The following is a 20,233-nucleotide window of genomic DNA, read 5'->3' as shown; positions in this document are numbered from 1 at the left end:
ATATTTTCAGTTGAGGTATAGATGTGGCTCTTTGACAGCTAGGTGTGTGTTACTGGTTGATGCTGAGAACTGAAATGAGAGTAAAAGGATTTTTCTTTTTACATACTAACAACTTTTTATTTTTTGTGAACTGTGAGCTAAGTACAGCTACTCTACCTCCCTTAGTGCTTGACCAGAAACTAAAATTAATGCGGCTTTCTTGTCTTTCCAAATTCATGAAATGTTTAGGAGCAATACACTACAGTCCCAGTAGTCTTCTCACTTTAGAATTGATTGGCAGACATTAGCTCTCCTTAGAGGCAGGAAATGGTAAAATGTCAGATTCCTGAAAGTGCCATGCAATTCACTATATTAATATGAACAGAAAGAGCCAAATGCAGTAGTTGAAAGGCAATTTGTAAACTATTTTGGATGACAAATCAGTTGGCTAATTTTGCAAGATTGCATGCTTTTTTGACTTTCCAAACTCAACTTTGAATGCAAGTGGAGAAAGTGATCCAAGAGCAGAATTGTACACCTAGTGAGATGTTCCATGTGAAATCCTCTGTCTGATTTGGATCCTTGCTATTCTGTATGTCATGAAGTTTATCAGCAGCTTTTCTCCTAAGCCGAAGATACTGAGGGAAACTATAAAAAGAAAGGTCTTTGCTCTTCTTATGTGGGAAATAAATGTATATTGTAGGTAGACTTAGTGGTTTTGGTTTTTTGTTAGTGGGGGAAGCTCTCTAGTACTAGCTGTTGTGAATAATTGCATTAATTTTGTGGCTCAGTAATCTAGACATGTATGTATTAATCCTGATGATTTGAGGTATGCCTTTTTTGTACTGTAGTTTCACTGTGAAGGACCAGTGTCAGATTGCATTTTTGAAAGTATATATTGCAGTAGTGTTCTGTTTTTTTAAAGTCTTTTGTATGAGTGTTTTCTAAAAAACCTGAAGCTATAATGTTATAAATCTATGCCTTGTTTATTTGTTCTAAATGCATATGAATATTTTAATAAAAAAGTGGGGGAGGATGGAGCACAGTTGACATTGTCCAAAAATAAATAATGGTTACTTGGCTGTTCACTTAAAAACTGCATTTTTCTTGTGATCGGTCAATAGACTGTAAAACTCCATCTTCTCCCTAAACGGGAGAAATAAATACTGACTGTTATTTCTAATTAAGTAGGAAAATTGTCTCCTTTAACTGGTACTGTAAGGGGTATTTTCTGTTTTCTCTATTTCTGTGTAGATAACTTATTTTACTTGGAAAGTTTGCTAGAGACTGTTTGAATGTCTTCAATGTGAAAACAAAAAGGTTGATGATGCACAGAAATGGAATGTTGCAGGAGAACTGTAAAAAACTATAAGGCCATTTAAAATCTTATACTGGCATAGTTGTTCTTCATTACTTATTTTCATAATGTACATTGTTGGTTTCACTTGTTGCAACTCTTCTAGTGGTTTTATCAGTCTTCCTTTTGCTTTAGTCTTCATAGTCTTCTCCTCACTTGATTTCTCATACCTTCCAAAACCAACCTCATCTACTTCTGCTTCTCTGACTTGCTATGTGAAATAGCAGACAAGATGTACTCTCCTGCTCTCTTTTAGCAAAGGTCCTAAAAAGAGTCTTACCCTGTATTTACAACATAGGGTTGGGCTTTATTTCCTGTTTTCTGCATGCATTCAGAATGACTCTTTGTTCCATTGAGAAGATTAAGGCAATGGTTGCTTAAAAAAAAATAATGAAGTGCCTAACAGAGCTATTATTCATTTTGGAAACCAGTTGCTGTGGTTGCCATAGTAATAACAAGCCCTCTATTGAAGCTATTTTCTATATGTACTGCCTGTATTATAACATGCTGTTGGGGGAGCTGCTGTTCTGTGCATCTATGCTCTTGAAAGAATTTTCCAGCTTTGTGTAGTTAAATTATCCAAGGAATTTATGTTATAGGAATGTAAACCATGTACATCTAGTTTATCATATCTATTGTGGAGTTGTTCATGCAGACCATCACTTCATGTAGCCATTTACTATAATCTCAATGAAATAACAGCTGCATCAAAAATGAATAATACATACAGAGAAATTTTGAACTCCTTTAATATTCCTTGCTTATTTTTTATTTATTTGTAACTGATAGAATGATGAGCTTGTAGTTTGAAAAAAAAATACTTTTAACTTGGTTGTTTCCTTTTGTGTGTTTTAGGTGTAATGGGTAGTAGCTCTACTAATAGTTCTTAGGGCTAGAAAGCTGGTAAAGTAATGGCATGTTTTCTATGTAGAATGCTCTGTGAAACACTTATGGAATATGAAGAATCTTTAGATCTACTGCAGTAAAAAGATATTGTCCTAAGATTTCTTTTAGAGTAATTGCTTTAAACTTTTTCTTCAGAGAGCAGAAATAAAACATTTTTTTCCAAAATCAGATGATCTTGTTCACTACAATGTATATCTGAATTTATCTACCAATTTGAAGCATTTACATACCACATTATCCCTTCATAATAAGATATCCTAACCCAACAATATTTCTGCAAAGAATAAATGCTGTCTCTGAAGCAGAAGTGACACTTGGCTAGATTTATCAAATGGAGATATTTTTGCTCTAAAATCCATGGGGATTTTTAAAAAATTTTCATACTAGTCACTGAATTATGTAAAATAATGCTACAACTGAAAGACAAAGTAGCAGCTGGGGTTCAAGGTGCTGCTTCAGAAAGCATCATTTTAATCTGGGACAGAGTTTATAGACAAGGTTTTGCAAATACTGGTTCTGGATCTGGCTAATTTCACCTCTAAATCAGTAGGTTAAATTCAGTCCTGTGCGTCCATTTTCAACAAGTGATCATGTCTGTGATAGTGTTTTGCAACTGCTCATTTTCAAAGTAATTGTCCTGGAATTTTAAGAAAACATTAATTATATTGAAGCAAGGATATTTTTGCAATACTTTTGCATTGAAAATGTGTGCCTGATTTGTAGGTGGCATTGAAACTCCATCGTAGAAATCCTGTGCAGGGGAGCATGTTCCTGGTTCATAACTAGGACATCTAGTTCCTTGGGAAATCTGCAATGGGAAAGAGTTAGTATAATGACAGTAAATTGAAATTATGCTTTGACTAGGGAAAAAAACACTTCAATGACAAATAGTTTAATGGTTAATTAGATATTAAATAGAGGACAAGTTTAAAATATAAGTGCAAGTACATTTCCTGGTACTCTCAGAATCTTGGTTGAGGATGGATTTCTTCTGATACCTTGATTTAAAGTGTTGCAGACTATGGGGTTGATATATAGAGCCAAACAGTTTTTTACAAGGCAGTCATTTCCAAGTTTGGAAATGACTTCATACGTACTGCTACATTCTGTGCAATAAAAATTAATAAATATATGGTGTAGTTTGAGTCTATTTGTACTCTACACATCTTTTCTTTTTGACTTTATTAAAAACAAAATCGAGAACACTTTAATAGCCAAGGACTGACTTGGGGAAAAGAGGTGTTTCCATGACGTCACGGGTATAGAAATGCTGTGAGTACTCTAAAAACCCCCAAAAGAAACCCAAAACCCCCAAACAACCAAAGTCCACAGCACCTCAATAATGCAGGTCTTTTATTCAGAAGCATTGTGAAGGGGTGTCAGCTTGGCCAACATATTGTTGGGAATGAAAACTGAGGACAACAAAACTGAAGTTCCTAACAACATTTTTGGGGAAGAGAAACTGAAATTTAGACTTTTTTTTTTTTTTGGGGGGTGTAAAATACTAGCCATTCCTGCTGCTCAGTAAGCTATTATAGAAATGAATGTAGAAGAAATTGGCAGTTAACAAAATTTCTTGTTTTTCCCAGTTATGGTTGCATTTGTATAGGTGCTCTAGGAATGTTTCCTTCCAAGTAATATCAAGTAAATTGCATTTTGTGTGCATCCTTTGCCTTAATTATCAACAGTAATAGGTGAGTAAAAATGTTTCAGAAAGTGAATATAACTTGCACCTAGACTCTTCATTTTGACTGTTGGATGCTTTTTTTCTGCATTTCATGGTTGATAGAAGTTTTTTGATGGTTCTTTTCTATTCTTCTGATCTTCCTTACTAAATAAGACTTGGACTAAGCATGCGTAGCTGTTAATGATGAAAGGCCCTACTTACACTTTCACTTGTTGGTAATTGATCAGAGAAGACTTGTTCATTGTGTATCAATAGCAGGTAATATATATCTTAGGCTTATACAAATACATATTATATACTCTAATATATAGTATATGAGAATTCCTCTTTTTTGGATGTTACACTAAACCTCATACTAAAATGACATAACTCAGACTTCAAGGGCTAACTATAAGAGTCAAACAGCTAGAGTATTTTGGTATGCATACAGCTCTGGCTACATCATCTGACTTTCTTTCCATTTACCTGCTTAGCAAGTTACTTTTTAGCATTTCTTTTCAGTAGTTTTTTTGTTAGTCTTTTCATTCACCCTTTTATTTTGTGAATCCATTGGAATAGTCGCACATATTAGGGGGGAAAGGCAGAAAATTTTCAGGAAAGGAAGGAAATGAAAACTTCTGCTGGTGTACATGTTGAAGAGGTAACTTCTGTCATCTTCCTATATGGGGAACATGTTAAAAAAGTGCTTCTTTTTCTAGCCTCTCTCTGCTGCCTCTTTGTGAAGATGTAGTGTCTGTGGATGTAGGTGAGAACTGTTCAGGCTCTTAGAAGCTGTGAGATGGGTTCCAGGTTTAGAGCTTCTGTGGCTGTCAGGAGCCACCTGGGGCTGATGGCAGCTTTCAAGGCCAGACTCTCAGGCATGTGCAGATAAATACAAGGCATTCTTCTTTCTTGGTTTCCAGGAAGCATTCAGTACTGGATATTGCATGAGCTGGCATCTTGTCCAGTTTTTTTATAAAGTCAAGGCTATTCATAAGAGCAGCATGTCATACCTGTTTTCTAACAATGTTTTGTCAAGTGTCTCATTTACTTCTGTTTCTTGGAAGGATGCTGTTTTTAGAGGTGTAATGAAATAGTTTTTTCTTTGCGTGACATCTTTGTGGATTTATTTGCTCTTAAGTCAAACTTGTGACCTCTGTCAGGCATTTCGTATGTTTTTGTAGCTCTTTTGTGTTCTCAACTAACTATTTTCTAACTATTGGCTCCCTTGAGTGTGCTGTGTGTTACATATTGGCCCAGTATGGAACTTTTTTTAAAAAAAGTCTTTTAATCATGCATTATATGGAGAAAATTCAGCTTAAATGGGTCTTCTGTTATAACGTGCTGTAGAAAATGAATGCATGTAACACTTCTCAGTGGGAAGGTTAAATATTCAGTAGGAAACATGGGAGGAAAAGGGAAGAGTCAGATGTGTTAAATGAAAAGCTGTTGAAAATTGGGTACAACAAATGTGGCAACTTACAGACTAGAACTTGCATGGGCAATGGAAGCTGGACAGGGAAGAGCATAGGGAATGCTGCTCTGCCTGGTTGTCTAGGGATGTGTTCAGGAAAGCCAAGGTGCGGCTGGAGCTGAACTTGGCGAGGAATGCGAAGAATAACAAGAAGGGCTTCTACAGGTTGTGAGCCAAAAAAGGAAGGTCAAAGAAAGTGTACCACCCGCCAACCCCCCGACCCCAAATGAACAAGACTGATAGACTGGTAACAACAGAGGAGAATGAGGCTGAGGTACTCCACAAACTTTTTGCTTCAGTCTTCGCTGGCAACCTTTCCTACCATGCCTCTCGAGTGGATGGACTGCACAATGTGGACTGGGGGAGCAAAGCCCCTCCCACTGTGAGAAATCAGTTTTGTGACCACCTGAGGAACCTGAACATACTTAAACCTGTGGGACCTGATGAGATACATCCCAGAGTCCTGAGGGAGCTGGCTGATGTAGTTACCAAGTCACTTTGCATTATATTAGAAAAGCCATTGTAGTCAGTGAAGTCCCTGGTGACCAGAAAAAAGGGAAACACTGCACCCAATTTTAAAAAGAGTAGAAAGGAGGACCCTGGGATCTACCGACCTGTCAGTCTCTGCTCTGTGCCTGGAAGGATCATGGAACAGATCCTCCTATAAGCTACACTAAGACTCGTGGAGGGCAGGGGGGTGATTCGAGACAGCCAGCACGGCTTCCCCAAGGGCAAGACCTGCCTGAGCAAACTAGTGGCTTTCTATGATGGAGTGACTACATCAGTGGACAAGGGAAGAGCTATGGATGTCATCTATCTGGATTTCTGTAAGGCCTTTGACGTGGTCACCCACAACATCCTCCTCTCTAAATCTGAGAGAGATGGATTTGATGGATGGACTGTTTGGTGGATGAGGAACTGATTAGGTGGCCGCATCCAGAGGGTAGTGGCCAGAGGCTCAGCGTACGCATGGAGATCAGCGAGGAGTGGTGTCCCTCAGGAGTCCATGTCGGGACCAGTACTGTTTAATATCTTCATCGATGACACAGACAGCGGGACCAAGCGCACCCTCAGCAAGTTTTCAGGCAACACCAAGCTGAGTGGTGCCGTTGACATGCCTGAGGGATGGGATGCCATCCAGAGGGACCTGGGCAAGCTCAAGAAGTGGGCCTGTGTGACCCTCGTGATGTTCAAGAAGGCCAAGTGCAAGGTCCTGCACCTGGGTTGGGGCAACCCCCAGTATCAATACAGGCTGGGGAATGGAAGTGCTGAGAGCAGCCCTTTGGAGAAGGACTTGGGGGTACTGGTGGATGAAAAGCTGGACATGAGCCAGCAGTGCGCCCTTGCAGCCCAGAAAGCCGACCATGTCCTGGGCTGAATCAAAAGAAGCATGGCCAACAGGCTGAGGGAGGTGATTCTGCTCTTATACTCTGCTCTTGTGAGACCCCCACCTGCAGTACTGCGTCCAGCTTTGGAGTCCTCAGCACAGGAAAGATATGGGCCACTTGGAGGGGGTCCGGGGTGGGGGGGTGCACAAAATTGAACAGAGGGCTGAAATACCTTTCCGATGAGCAAAGTATGAGAGAGTTGAGGTTGTTTAGCCTGAAGAAGACTCTGAGAAGACCTTACTATGGCCTTTCAGTACTTAAAGGGGGCTTATTAGAAAGGTGGGGACATCCTTTTTTAGCAGGGCTTGCAGTGATAGGACAAGGAGTAATGGTTTTAAACTAGAAGAGAGTATATTTAGGTTGGACATAGTGAATAATATCTTCCCGATGAGGGTGGTGAGGCACTGGCACAGGTTTCCCAGTGAAGTTGTGGATGCCCCATCACTGGGAGTGTTCAAGACCAGGTTGGATGGGCCTTAGAGCAGCCTGGTCTGGTGGAAGGTACCATTGCTTGTTGCAGAGGCTGGACGAGGTGATATTTAAAGGTCCTTTCCAACACAAACTATTCTATGATTCTGTAAACTTAAAATTTTAATTTTCATATAAAAATGCCAGAAAGATTACCTTGAGACACATGAGTTAATTTAACAAATATCCTGAGGGGGATGAAATCAAAGACTTTGAATGCAAGTATTTCAATTGTGTGTTATCTTTTGATTTTATGAAGTTTTCTGGTGGGTCACTTATAAGAATAAGGCCCATCTTAAAAACAGTAACATATACACTTGCTGTAAAAGTTATGTTCATATTTGAAATAAAATGTACATGTAATGTATTTTAACAGTATTATTAAACCTGGCTTCACTGACAGTCTTTTATGTATATCTAAATTGGTACTCTGTATATGTTTCAATTTGTTCTTGCCTGTCTTGGCACCTTTTTATTTTATGCTATACTAGCGTTAGACTAAGTCGCTTAGGAGCAAATTTTTTCCTGCTTTTTATAATTGTTGTTGGGAAGGGTAGGGTTCTTGGTTTTCTTTCATCTTGTTTTGCTCTTGAACCATCAGAGAAGACTATAATGTGAATTGATGCTTTAACAATAGCGATGTGCAAGGGTTGGACTGTATGCTTTTGGGGTGATAATCGTGAAAGCTTGTTACCACACCTGATAAGAATTCTTGCGTGGCATCTTTCAGTTGTAACATGTGCTGTTTGTCACTAGCAAAATGCTAGTTGAGCTCACTTTAAGTGAAAAGTTAGGACCAGAATTTTATATGATTTTTTGGAGTAGTCTGAGATCCTGGAACTTTGGAGGACTCTCATATAGGACAGCAGTCATTGCTGGTACAAAGGTTGAATTATCATATACCCAGGGCTAATGGTTTGTGATGGAATTGACTTAACTCTCAATGTGCAATCAGTTTATCTAACAGTTACTGTAGTGAAAGCAATTACCGTACCAGTTATAAAAGCAAAAGAGAAATAAAAGCCTTGAGAAAGTTCAGGAGGATCCTATATGACATGACAGCAGGGTAGAGTAGGTTATTAAATACAGTCCAAAAGGTAAAGTGGAGCAGAATACAAGTCCTGTTTGAGGAACAACTTGCAAAAGGTGTAACGACTACTGTTGAATGCTTTTTCTCAAATATATTGAGAGAAGGAACATTGGCAAAGATTCTGTAGGCCCAGCAGACAATCCAGGTATGAAAAAAACACCCAGAGAGGATAAGGGTTTTGTAGAGGAACATAAATAATTATTTGTGTTCAGCATGGAAGAATGTAGGGATCTATTTACTCCCAAATCCTACATTGTGAGAATTAGAGGATCTGTTTCAAATGTGTTATGTTTTTAAGCAAAGATGTTTTGCCCTTGGTGTATATTTTTATTTCCATGTCCTGTGCTGTGATTTTCTTCCAGGAAGAGCAGTCTTTTGCACTCAGTCCCATAGGATTTTTGTTTGTATTTTTGTACATTGTTTGGAATTGTGACAGCCCACATTATCTCTAATCAAAGGAAATGCATGTTCGTTGCAGGATAGTGTCAGGGATGAAAACTGATTTATCTTGAAATTTGCAGAAAGAAATCATTCTTCCTCCTTTTTTTTACATTTTCAAAGAATAACTTCTTAGTTCAGTGAGTCCTACAAGTAGTTGTTTATATTTAGCCTAGACACAGAGGTTTCATTTGAAATAGTGCCATAATTTAAATTCCCTGTCAAAACTGTCTTTGCTTGGTCTTGAACATAGAAGGAAACCTCAGCTGCATGACAGGATAGAAAGTTTTTTTAGAATAAGCAGTATTCTAATTTGTTTGCATAATTCCTATCTTAGGCCTTACATGAGTTCCTTAAGAGTCAGTGGAATTTTTGTCCTGGATGATTTGTCACTGACTTAGTTATATGCTCCACATTTCTGATTCTGACAGTATATTTGCATCTTTTCTTGGTTGTGTTCCCCCCCCCCCCCCCGGGTCTCTTTTGTCCTTTTTTCTTTTCTTCTCTTTACATGGGTTGTTTTTAGGGGTTGGTGCCCATGTTTGTGCCTAGATTCCTACTTGGGTTGAGTTGAGGGAGGAGGAAAAATATCAGTAAGGTGATTAGGGAGAGTTCAATGCGGTATAGAGTTTAAAACGAGCAGTTGGTGTTACCCGGAAGTAATGAATGTAGTTTCTGAAGTGCAACTTATTTTCTGTTTTCTGCATATACTATGCTTATTACTTTTGAAATGCTGTGCTTGTTAACAGTAGCCAAAACTTGCAGCTTTAGCAAAATGATTGTGTAAGGTAGTAATAAACTTATGTGTAAGATCCGTTTCCTTTCAGCCAGCCTACCAGTGACAGAAATTGGTCAGAGCCGGTAAAGCATACTTGTTCCTAACTACTGCACAACGACTAGTGCAGCTGTATGATGCACAGCTGGAGATCACTTGCATTTGAAGACTTGGGGCTTTTTGTTGTTGTTAAACCAACACCAGAGCTTGTAATCCTGTTCTGGTATAGAGGAGAAATACATATATAATTTGTAGAAGTGTTTGGTTAAGGCAGATTTTTCTCTTTTATTATATATTTGTTTTACTGATGAACTATACCTCTTCAGTACTCTTGTTCATATTATATGTTTACTTTGCCTTTACTTTTTCTGACTGCTTCCCGCTGTTTTGGCTTTTAGAAGCATATAGCCAGTGATACTGTTACTTTATGAGGTAGCGTTTGGTAGCTTGGGGATTTGCTTGACTTCGAATCATGGGTGGAATTGAAACTTGTAGATAGATGTGTTAGGGCTGCAGGCACATATTTAAGTTGCTGCCTGCTCTGCTTGGATGCTGAGCTAACTCCCTAGGGTGTGGACAACTACTGGAGGCAACATGAGAAATTGCTGAACATAACAAACAGTGTGAGAAGCTGACAGAAGTTATAGATAGCACCCCACCTTATGGGGTGCCTGGATTTCACAAGTAGCCAAGGGGGAATTGGGTGAGAAATGTCCAAACAGTGCCATTACATGGAGAGGAGCACTGGGGCCACTTTGGAAGGTGCAACATTACAAGACCAACAGTGCCTAAGTAATCATTTCTGAAATACCAGATTCGTTTATAGCTGTAGCAAAACTGGACCACTAAAGGAAGAAGTAATTGGAGTGGTTTATTAATTTGGGACAGAGAAAAGGAGGTAGAAGTGTGGTGGAAAAAGAAGATCAAGTAACGGGAGAAAGGGTAAAGTGTGCAACCAGGTGCTGTCCGGGGATACCTGTTGGGCAGCTTGTGCATGAACATTGCAGTTGGAGAGTGACAATAAACTAAACCTGTGAAGATCATACAGTACAAGTCAAACCTGCTTCAGCTGCCAGGAGGGCTTCCTTACCTTGGCTGGTAAGAGGACACCTGTGTGGGTGGATCAAGAATCCTGTTATCACTGGCTTAGTGCTTTTTCCTGGTCTGTTTGTGGAGCTGCTACTCCATAACATAAATCAGGTATTTTGATACCTATTTTGGTTCTTCTAGTCATTTGCTGCCAATACTATTAGATTGAGTGGTAGTTCTTGCTTTTGACAGTGGTTGAGAACTTACAGTATTAGAATTGTATCTTGTCTGCTTCTGTAGACTAGAAAATTGGAATTGCATGTGAATCAGATTAATGTATCCATCTTCTGCCTGCTTTGGGAAAATTGCTGAAGTTGCTATGACCTAAAACTGTACCATATGAATTTACAATTTTGCCTTTTAACTGTTCTTGACCTTGGGCATCTATTGTGAAGTTGGCTGTTTCTGTTCTTTGGCATACAGATATTTTGTTTTAACTTGAACTTCTTAGATAAACATCTATTTAAGGCCAAATATCAAGATCTTCTGAAGATGATCACTTAATACCACGATAACATAGAAGTTCCTGAACAGAGAAATTGTGTCCTTCATTCTACTGCTCACCATCTCCCGTCTCCCCATCCTGGAAAACTAGACCCTCAAAGCTATAACCTTAAAGAAATAATCCCTGTGAGCCAAAAAGCCCATTCCAAATAGTAATGTCCTTGGACTTCTGCTCTGTTTTGAAGTAGCAGGCTGGTTTTCATCTTCTTCCTGATGTTAAAAAAAAAAAAATATCCTATTGGTTTTCACTTCACTAGTGTCCATCTGTTCTTCTTTGGTGCTCTCCTTAATGAAGCCTGTTCCTGTCCAGCTGTGTTCTGTACTCCAGCCTTGCTGTGTGTTGTGGCACAGCTGTTTGCATGCTTTTTTTTGGTCATGCCTATTGTGTTTTCTTCAGGATCCATTAGTGCCCCTTCTCCATTGTTCGTGACATCGCATAGCTCTGACATTAGAACTGCTTTTTGTTTTCTGTCCTCAGTGTATCAGCAGCCAGTCTCTCTGCCATTGTACTTAAAGCATCTCAGTGCCCAAACCTCAGTTTTTATCGTGAATGGGTAATCCTTGGTGTTATTTCCTATTTAGTGTCAGTGAAATTCAGGAGTCGCCGATTTAATATCGGAGAATTTCAGTTGCTTATTACATTTCTCTTCTGTTGAATCCCTTATGTTTGCAGTGACAGCATACTCATGATGAAATAATTAGTTGTGCCAGCCTGTGATATGTAGTTCAATTTAAACTTTGCCCTCTCCCTTAGTGTTCATAGTCTGCACAAGTTCTGCTTTCATTGTTTCTTTGAGACTTCAGTTCATGCTAAATTCTAGTAGTATCATATTTTTCTAATGTTACCGATCTTTTGGTCATACTATATTCTTCCAGTGCCTATCAAATCCTTAAGAGGAAGAATAAGTGAGGAAGTGGGATACTACCATATTCCTTGGAGTTCTGTGTATAAGCATGCTTTTGTGCTACCTCCATCCATGGATATTTAGTCTTCAGAAGTACTGTGAGCTTCTTAATGGTTTTTGAAAGCATGTGCTAGTCCTGACTGTAGTATGTTAGAGTCTAAGCAAAATAAAACTGCTTTCCTGATTTTGATATACTGTATATCATAAACATCTCACAAAGCCATGGAAGAATAATGTATTTCTAGAGTAAGTTGCCAAGTGAGATAACAAAAATATTCTTGCTTTATTTTCACGATACAGAGAGAAGTAATAGAAATAATAGTTGTATTCAGTAACTTTCAAGTTAAAAACACGTGGAATTTATATTGTAGAATGACAGAACTATTATAACATTACATATGATGTTGTCTTGCTTCATAAGATAAAATACTTTTCCAGAGTGAGAAATATTTTATAAATACAATATAATAAAAGAATCATCATGTTTACAAATGCAAATAAATTTGAAGTTTTAAAGTCATTGGGTAAAGAGAGTGACTATAGTTCACGACAGCAAAATTGCCTGTTATAAAATTAATTTAGAATTAACTTGGGGTTACAATTAACTTTATAGTTAAGAGATAAAGTGTTCTTCCAACAAAAGCTTCAAGATAAAATTTGCGTGTGCGAAGTTGTTATAGCATGACAACTGTTCAAAGTTAACTAAGAATAACGAAGACTATATGAAAAAAAAACTCTGCAAAACTTGTTGTCTAGACTTCGTTTTTAGAATCCCTAGCAGCAGTCTGGTGTTTTTAACTTAGCAATAAAAAATAGCCCAAGCTCTAGAGAGGTAACATGACATCAAGAATAATTGCATTAAAGCATATATTTTTGTCTTTAATGATTCTGGTGCATTTAAATGTAGTTTGGCAATACACTGATCCTCCACTGTAGCTTGTCTGAAACTGAATAGAATTTCATTTTTCTAATGGCAGTTCTTGTTACAGGCTTTAAGAATATAGAAGGGTAGTGGACACTTGGACTTTATGTCATTTTTTTCCTTTCTAATGCACATTCTTACATGTTAATTTTAAAACATCTGTGAGGCAAAAAGTTGTAGTTAAATTTATTGTTATAGTTTGATATAAGTAAGAAAGCAAGAGAACATCGATATCTGGGATTATTCTGAGATAAAGAACAAAAACCAGGTTCCTGTGAAAATATCTTTATTATTCAGATTGTATTTTTTTTAAGCTACAGTTCTGGTTTAAAGATGGTACCACTTTCTAGTTCATAATTCAAGGTTTTCTTAACTATACAGTGAACTCTGTTGGCCAACAATGAAGACAGGTGTGGAATTTCAGTTGATGATTTGAGGAAAGATACAGCTGAAATATATAGGGATGAGAGCCACAAAGAAGGAAAATAAGGAAAAAGGAAGTCTGGAGAAGAGGGTGAAGTGGATAAATGGGACTCAAGTGATCTGTAAGTAGGAACTAAAGATTAGGAAATTAGTGTTAAAGGGATGAAGATTTTCTTCTGGTTTTGCGGTCATGCTACTCTCAAGGAACCTTGGTATAACAGTGAATTCTGTCATTGTTACTACCATTTTTTATGTACCTCAGTAGGTTCTCCTTCTGATGTACTCTGTGCTTAAAGAAGGGGAATTAAAAATATTTCAGTGCTTTGCCATGTCTACATCTTCTCTGAACCCAAAATGGCTCTCGGTCTGCCAGTTTGGATTTCTCTGAACAAGGCTACGTTGCGTTTTCTGTTTTGGAGTTCGGACTGGTAAAACAATCTTAAATTTGTTTCTGCCTAATAGCGTATGCTTTTATTTTCAGATTAAAGAGTAGGCAATAATCTGCTGATGCCAATTAATAAAGAGGGAGGAGTAATAAAGAACTGACATTGCAGTTTTTGAGCAAAGAATACTTGCTGTAGATGATCAGCATGTTGATAGGGATGAAATGTAAATAAGAAAGAATATAAAATGTAATCAGTTAGTGAGTGTAGTTATATTATTAACTAATTTAATCTGCTGTTATCATAGACATGGATAGGCTACAAGTACAAGGAAATACAAAGTTCAGGAATCCTTTGTTTGCTGGAAGTCAAATAAGTAATAGAATATCTCAAGGTGAAAGATTCATATTTGGTGTGTTCTTACACTTTTTCCTTTAGATTTGGTATTCTAGATTTTGGATTGCCCAGAGAATATGATTGACTATATCTTTGGTCATGCTCAATATGATGTTCCTAAATGCTTAGGTATTCTGCTGCTTTTGTTCACTTACACAATAATACTTACCTAAATATAATTTGTACTGACAGAAAATAACCTTGACTGACTTACGTACTCTTGCTTTAACAAGGTGTCACCTTGGCAACCTTGTATTTCTTCTGTAGAGAAGATATAAAGTAGCTCATTTAAAAACAAACAACAGAATGAACTGTGACTTTTAAGTCAAAAACATGTTAGGAGATACTTTTTTCCCCATTTTTTCCTGTGTCAGTGTGTTTTTAACTTTTTCAAAGGTTTGAAATGTAGAAAAGTTTCTATTAATGAAACTTATTTTTGTCAAATACTATTGTATTTCAAAGCTTATAGTTGAAAGAGTTTCATTGATGTTATAAGAAAGTCATCCTTTTTCTTTAGACTGGATTTGAGACTTGTGGTAGACACATTCACTTTGATATGACGGCCTTTTAACATCTTGTTTCTTAATATCTGTTCTTTTTCTCTGCCTTTCTGAGTTTCTGTTTTGTTTTGATCCTAAATGCAGAATCTGGTCACTGTTTTGCTTGGATTTGGTGATGTAGCCTCACTGTTCCAAGTGAGATCTCTGTGCAGCTGCTGTTGTCTTAACTGAGCCTGCTGCTCAGAGTGAGAGGGAAAACATATAACTTACTGAAGGTGTATGTCCAGTACTGTGAAGTTTCTCTTACTTCAACAATTGTTGATAAGCCCATGTCTGTTTGGAATAGTCATCATTGGTTTGAAGTGACCACCCCGAAACCACTCATCTACCTATGACCATAACGATCTTTCGTTTCTGCCTCCTGCCAATTTTCTGTAAGAAAAAGAGATGGAAGTATGAATTCATCCAGCTGGATTTTTTTTTAACAATGATTTATTTAACTTCATATTAATGCTGTCATCTCATTTAAGACAAAATGGATTTTGCAAGTATCATTTTTGCTAGCACATATCTAATGTAAAAATAGGGCATCCTAATGATCAGGTAACTTAACACTCCAAAATCCAGTATACTAGAGTTTTTTGTTTGCTTCAGTTGCTTCTTTGACAACCTTTAATTACAATTTAGAATTATCTTTTTTTTCTTCAGTAACTATTTAGCATCAATACACTTTTAAAATCTGATTCCTTTTTCTTGGGATATATTGCATGTATTAAATATTGTACTGGTTTCAGTGGACTGTGTTTTCATTCCTGGTTAAAAGTAGTTGTGAGTCTAGAAGTAATTTGCTCTAAAATAACATGCCACACCTAACATGATAATTTGCATTTCTTGATGTTATAGATGCACCTTTCTTTAAGAGTAGCAGAAGGAATTTGGGGGTGGGAGGGTAAAGACAGATGTTGCCAATAGGAGTCCTTGTCATAACAAAAAATAAAGAAAATATGAATCTATAAATGGCCAAAATCAGTCAGTTGTAATATCTACTCGGAAAGTAGTTCTTCTAATTACTTTCTCCTGTGCTTCGTTTTCTTGGGGTGGGTAGATAGGTAGGCAGAATGTTTTTAACGGCTTTGTTGAAACATAGGATTTGGAAAATATAGGCATATGATAGAAGCAAAATTCACTGGAATATACATAGTTAATTAAATTATTACATAATTAATTGGAATAAGTCTATGCAAAGTAAAATGTAGAATTTTGTTGTCCTGTATTCTTTAACAGGTTGATAATTTGAACTTTAGCAGTTTTAAAACATATTTTCTACTCATAGTAAGAAGAGGTACAAGCAGATATCTCAAATACTGTTTCTTGGGGACACTGTTAAGCATCTTTTTGTCTTTACATTTTTTGTAATTTTGCTATAACTTTTTTCACATGATAAGCAATTTTCACAAAAAAAAGTAAGTGTCAAGTCCCACAGATTGGTTTAGCTGGGTATGGTATCTGACAAGCAGCTTTCAAGAGAATGGAGTACAACATGAAGAGTGAGAATATGGCATGGGATTCGATTCCAGCATTTGGACATAAAGTCTCATTCTCTTTCTGTAACTGGAAATCTCATTTTAATTAGGATCTGTGTAAGCATATTATACGATAATACTGGATATCTCTTGCATGTTAATATAAGGCATGTAAACTAAAAAGTAATGGTGAGAAATACCCCAGAAAGTTACCTTATCACAGTCAGTATGTATTATCATAGGTATCCTTATGAATAGTAATTATCCAGGATTTTATTAATTCATTAGAACCGCCATATAATTCTGATTTCATTGGACTTTACAAGAAGACGTGATCATTCTTGTAAACAACTTTGTGCTAATTTGAATATATCTATGTATATTGTTTTTAGTTTCCTTAGTTCTCATGACATGTTTCTTGTTTAATAGAAGAATTACGGAAGTTGAGCTGGTCTGGCATTCCCAAACGGGTTCGTCCAATTGCATGGAAGCTTCTTTCAGTAAGTTGTATTTTTTTTTTCCTTCTTCCTTTGCATTTAGTAGTAATAGGGTTTTTTCAAGCATTGCAAATAATTTTGCTTGACATGTAATCCATCAGTAATACTTGAAATCATTGTGTCTTGTTGCTGAATTGTAATGCAAGTTCTGTTCTTTTGCTCAATTTCAAGATTAATTTGTCAAACTGAAAGGAGGGGAACGAGAAGGAGTAGTAAATCATGTCAGCTGTATATCTTTACTTTTTCAGCCTGGCTTTCGATGAAAGAAAGGCTTATGTGATGATAGTGGCCTCTTTCAACCAGTTTTGATGGAATGGTGGAGAGTTCAAAGACAAGTACATTTTACGGTTTTCTTGAAAATAGGTAGAGGAAATGAAGCCTATTGGTGTCCTGCAAAAAGGCTTCGTTCTGACTTTAAGATTAAAGTAACTACAAGAAAGGATTAGCACTATATTGAGGAGAAGCAGTGATAGTATCTTACAGGTTTTTTGGCCAATTTTTCTGTAGTGGTTTAAGACAAACAAATCTGAACTACTGTGGTCAGTTACCTTGTGGTGTTGGCTCCTCTGATGTCAGAACTGTGAGTCAGTTCAGGGAGACAAGCTAATTAAAAAGTTAATGACTTTTTTGTAGTGTGAGTTTTTGGCTGGCTGCGTTCTCTGAACTTTGCCCGGCGGTCAGAGGATTTTGCAGCAGTGTTACCTTGGGAGCAGGTTGAGCGAATTAACATGGAACAGCACTGGAGATGTTTCAGTTGGACATCAGAGACAAGCTTTCGGGAATTTGGGATTCACTGGGTTTGGTGTTACAGAACTTGATTTTTTTAAACTGTTTGCACTCTATTTTAAAAGCTTCTTCTAAAAAAATACAGTGTTTTCCTGATAGGAGTTTTTTAATGTCAATCTTTTCAGCTATAATACTTGTGATGGCAAATGGTTGTGCATTTTGGCTGCTGTTTGTCTGTGGTTGGGAGAAAACTTGTGAGGATGTTTGTATTAAAAAGAATAAAAAAAAATCTCAATCTGTCTACTCTCCAGAGGCTCTGAAAGACACTTTATCAGCAAATCTTCATGCATTTAAGAACTGTTTAAAATTCTGAGTTATACACACAGCAGTTTAACACTCTTGAATTTTTTAGAGAGTAGACTTAAATAGCTTAGCTTTTTGTAGAATGATTCAGTGGGGAATGTGAAGTATTTACTTCAGATTGAGACTGATTTCCAGTGACTGAAAGAGTCTCTTTTGCTGATGACTTCTAAATTTGCATTTGAAGGAACTAGGCTGCTAAATGCAGATGCAGCTTATTAATGGTGGATTTTCAAGTATCCTACTGTAACTGAAATGAAACATGCAGTACACAGTTTATTTTAGTTCTGTTTCCAAAGTTGGTGTCTGAGACTTTGGTAATGAAAAGAGCTTCTTTTTTTTTTTTTTTTTTTGTCTTAAAGTTTAGGATGCCTGTTTGGAAACACTCAAAGTGAAAAAAAGTGTGACTAACTCAATATTGACTTTGAAACATAGTAAGCTAAGGCATAGTGCTCTGCCCTGATGAGGCCACAGTTGGAGTACTGTGTCTAGCTCTAGGGTCCCCAGTTCGGGAGAGACAGAGAACTACTGGAGAGGGTCCAGCAGACGGCTACAAAGAGGATGAGGGGACTGGAGCATCTCCCTTACCAGGAAGGGCAGAGAGACCTGAGCCTGTTTAGCTTGGAGAAGACAGAGAAGGGATCTTATAAATATATATTCTTCAGAGTGGAATTTTAAATAAATAGCAATATTTTAAAAGTTCCTAGCTTTTATTATGTAATTCTTGTCATGATTTCTTATCTACTAAGCAGTTGTCAATACATTTTTGGAAACACACAAAAATGAGTAATTTAGTAATCATTACTCTTCTATACTGTAACACAGCAGTTTGTTTCATCTTTCCAAAGTGGGGAAGAAAAAGTTCTTTGAGCATCTGCGGTCGTAAACTCCGTGATGCTTTTTTCTAATGGTAGTTAATTTTTAAGTCACATCAGTTGTTTAAACATGTTGCCTATGGCTAACGTATGTCCCAGGTAAGAGGGTGTAATGTGATCATGTTTTGTGCTATAGGTGCACTGGAAGCTATTGGTGAAATAAGTGTACAGAAGCAAAACTGTTTTGGTTAAAGGTCAGTTTCAAAACCAAAAAAGACCAGAAAACCAAAGAAACCAAAGCATAACTTACAACTAAATAAAAGGTGGATATGTTTGTTTTGGAATTATTCAGAAGCCTTACTTAAAAAGCCCAAACTATGACTGACTTGGGGAACTGAGTACAGCTGGTAGTATTTGAGGCAGAAGGCGAATTGTGATTGTAATCTTTGTAAAATCAGCATTGAAGTTGGAATTTTAAAAGTAAGATTTAAATAATAATGCTAACATACATTTGATGAATACGTTTTTTCAAAGGGAAAGCATATGAAAATCAATATAATGCTTAGGGGCTGTTGATGTGATGCATCTCTACTGGTAACACTATATAAAAAAAATACATGATGTATTTTAAAATACAGCAAAAACTTTAGATATACTGTACCTAATCATAAAGCAGAACTATTCAGGCTTACTACTTTTTTGAATAACAAAACTAAAAATAAGTTTGCAAAAGCCTTTGGAGGAAATTAATGAATAAACAGATTAAACTGTCCACCAATTTATTCCCTGATGATATGTTGCAAGCCTTTCCAACTTTTAAAAATAAAACCTAATTTGTAAAGTGAACAGGAAACAAGATGTGTCCAATTGAAAGATTGCTTGTCTTAAAAACTGAATAATAGCAAAAAGACTTGCTGAGAAAATATTGGTATCCTTCGAACAATCATGTTTGATCTCACAAATGTGCTTTTCTAATGGAACTAAGATATCCTACAGGAAAAAAACCAACAACCCAAAAAACAACCATTGAAAATAAATGGGAGGCAGAATTCAATATGTAACTTAATAGAAAGCACTGGGACAGGATATTAAATGTCAGACTGAGTCTTGAGGCAAAAGTTAAGCTGGTGTGATTTAAAGTATCTGGAACCAGACACGAGTCAATACATCTTAAAAGATAGTTTTCCCAAAGCGAGTACCTCTTCAGGTGTCTGGAGTGTAGTGTGGTTTGTACTTATTCTGTTGCCATCTTAAACAATGAAGAAATTAGAACAATAACATCTTAAATTATTTTAATAAGAAACATAGAATTGTTTAGGTTGGAAAAGACCTTTAAGACCATTGAGTCCAACCATAAACGTAGCACTGTCAGGTCCACCGCTAAACCATGTCCCTAAGTACCACATATACGTGTTTTTTAAATACTTCCTGGGATGGTGGTTCTACCACGTCCCTGGGCAGCCTGTTCCAATGCTTGACCACCCTTTCAGGGAAGAAATTTTTCCCAGTGTGAAATCTGAACTTCCCCTGGTATGACTTGAGGCCGTTTCCTCATGCCCTATTACTTCTTCCGTAGGAGAAGAGACCAAGACCCATCTTTCTACAGCCTCCTTTTGGGTAGCTGTAGAGAGCAATAAGGTCCCCCCTGA

At 37.0% G+C, this 20,233-nt stretch overlaps 1 protein-coding gene across 3 annotated transcripts in view; it reads left to right on the top strand.

Annotated features, from left to right (window-relative positions):
* Nucleotides 1-20,233, top strand: part of TBC1D22A (TBC1 domain family member 22A) — a 178,618-nt gene that overhangs the window by 15,048 nt on the left and 143,337 nt on the right. For all 3 annotated transcript variants that reach the window (XM_040594075.1, XM_040594076.1, XM_040594077.1), the window contains exon 5: nt 16,616-16,686. In XM_040594075.1, the coding sequence (XP_040450009.1) occupies nt 16,616-16,686 (71 nt within the window). The remainder of the gene's footprint in view (nt 1-16,615; nt 16,687-20,233) is intronic.

Source organism: Falco naumanni, chromosome 5 (genome assembly GCF_017639655.2).
Source record: "Falco naumanni isolate bFalNau1 chromosome 5, bFalNau1.pat, whole genome shotgun sequence".
Taxonomy (NCBI): domain Eukaryota; kingdom Metazoa; phylum Chordata; class Aves; order Falconiformes; family Falconidae; genus Falco; species Falco naumanni.
The sequence above is the reverse complement of the archived record's forward strand: the minus strand, read 5'-3'. Positions and strand labels throughout refer to the sequence as shown.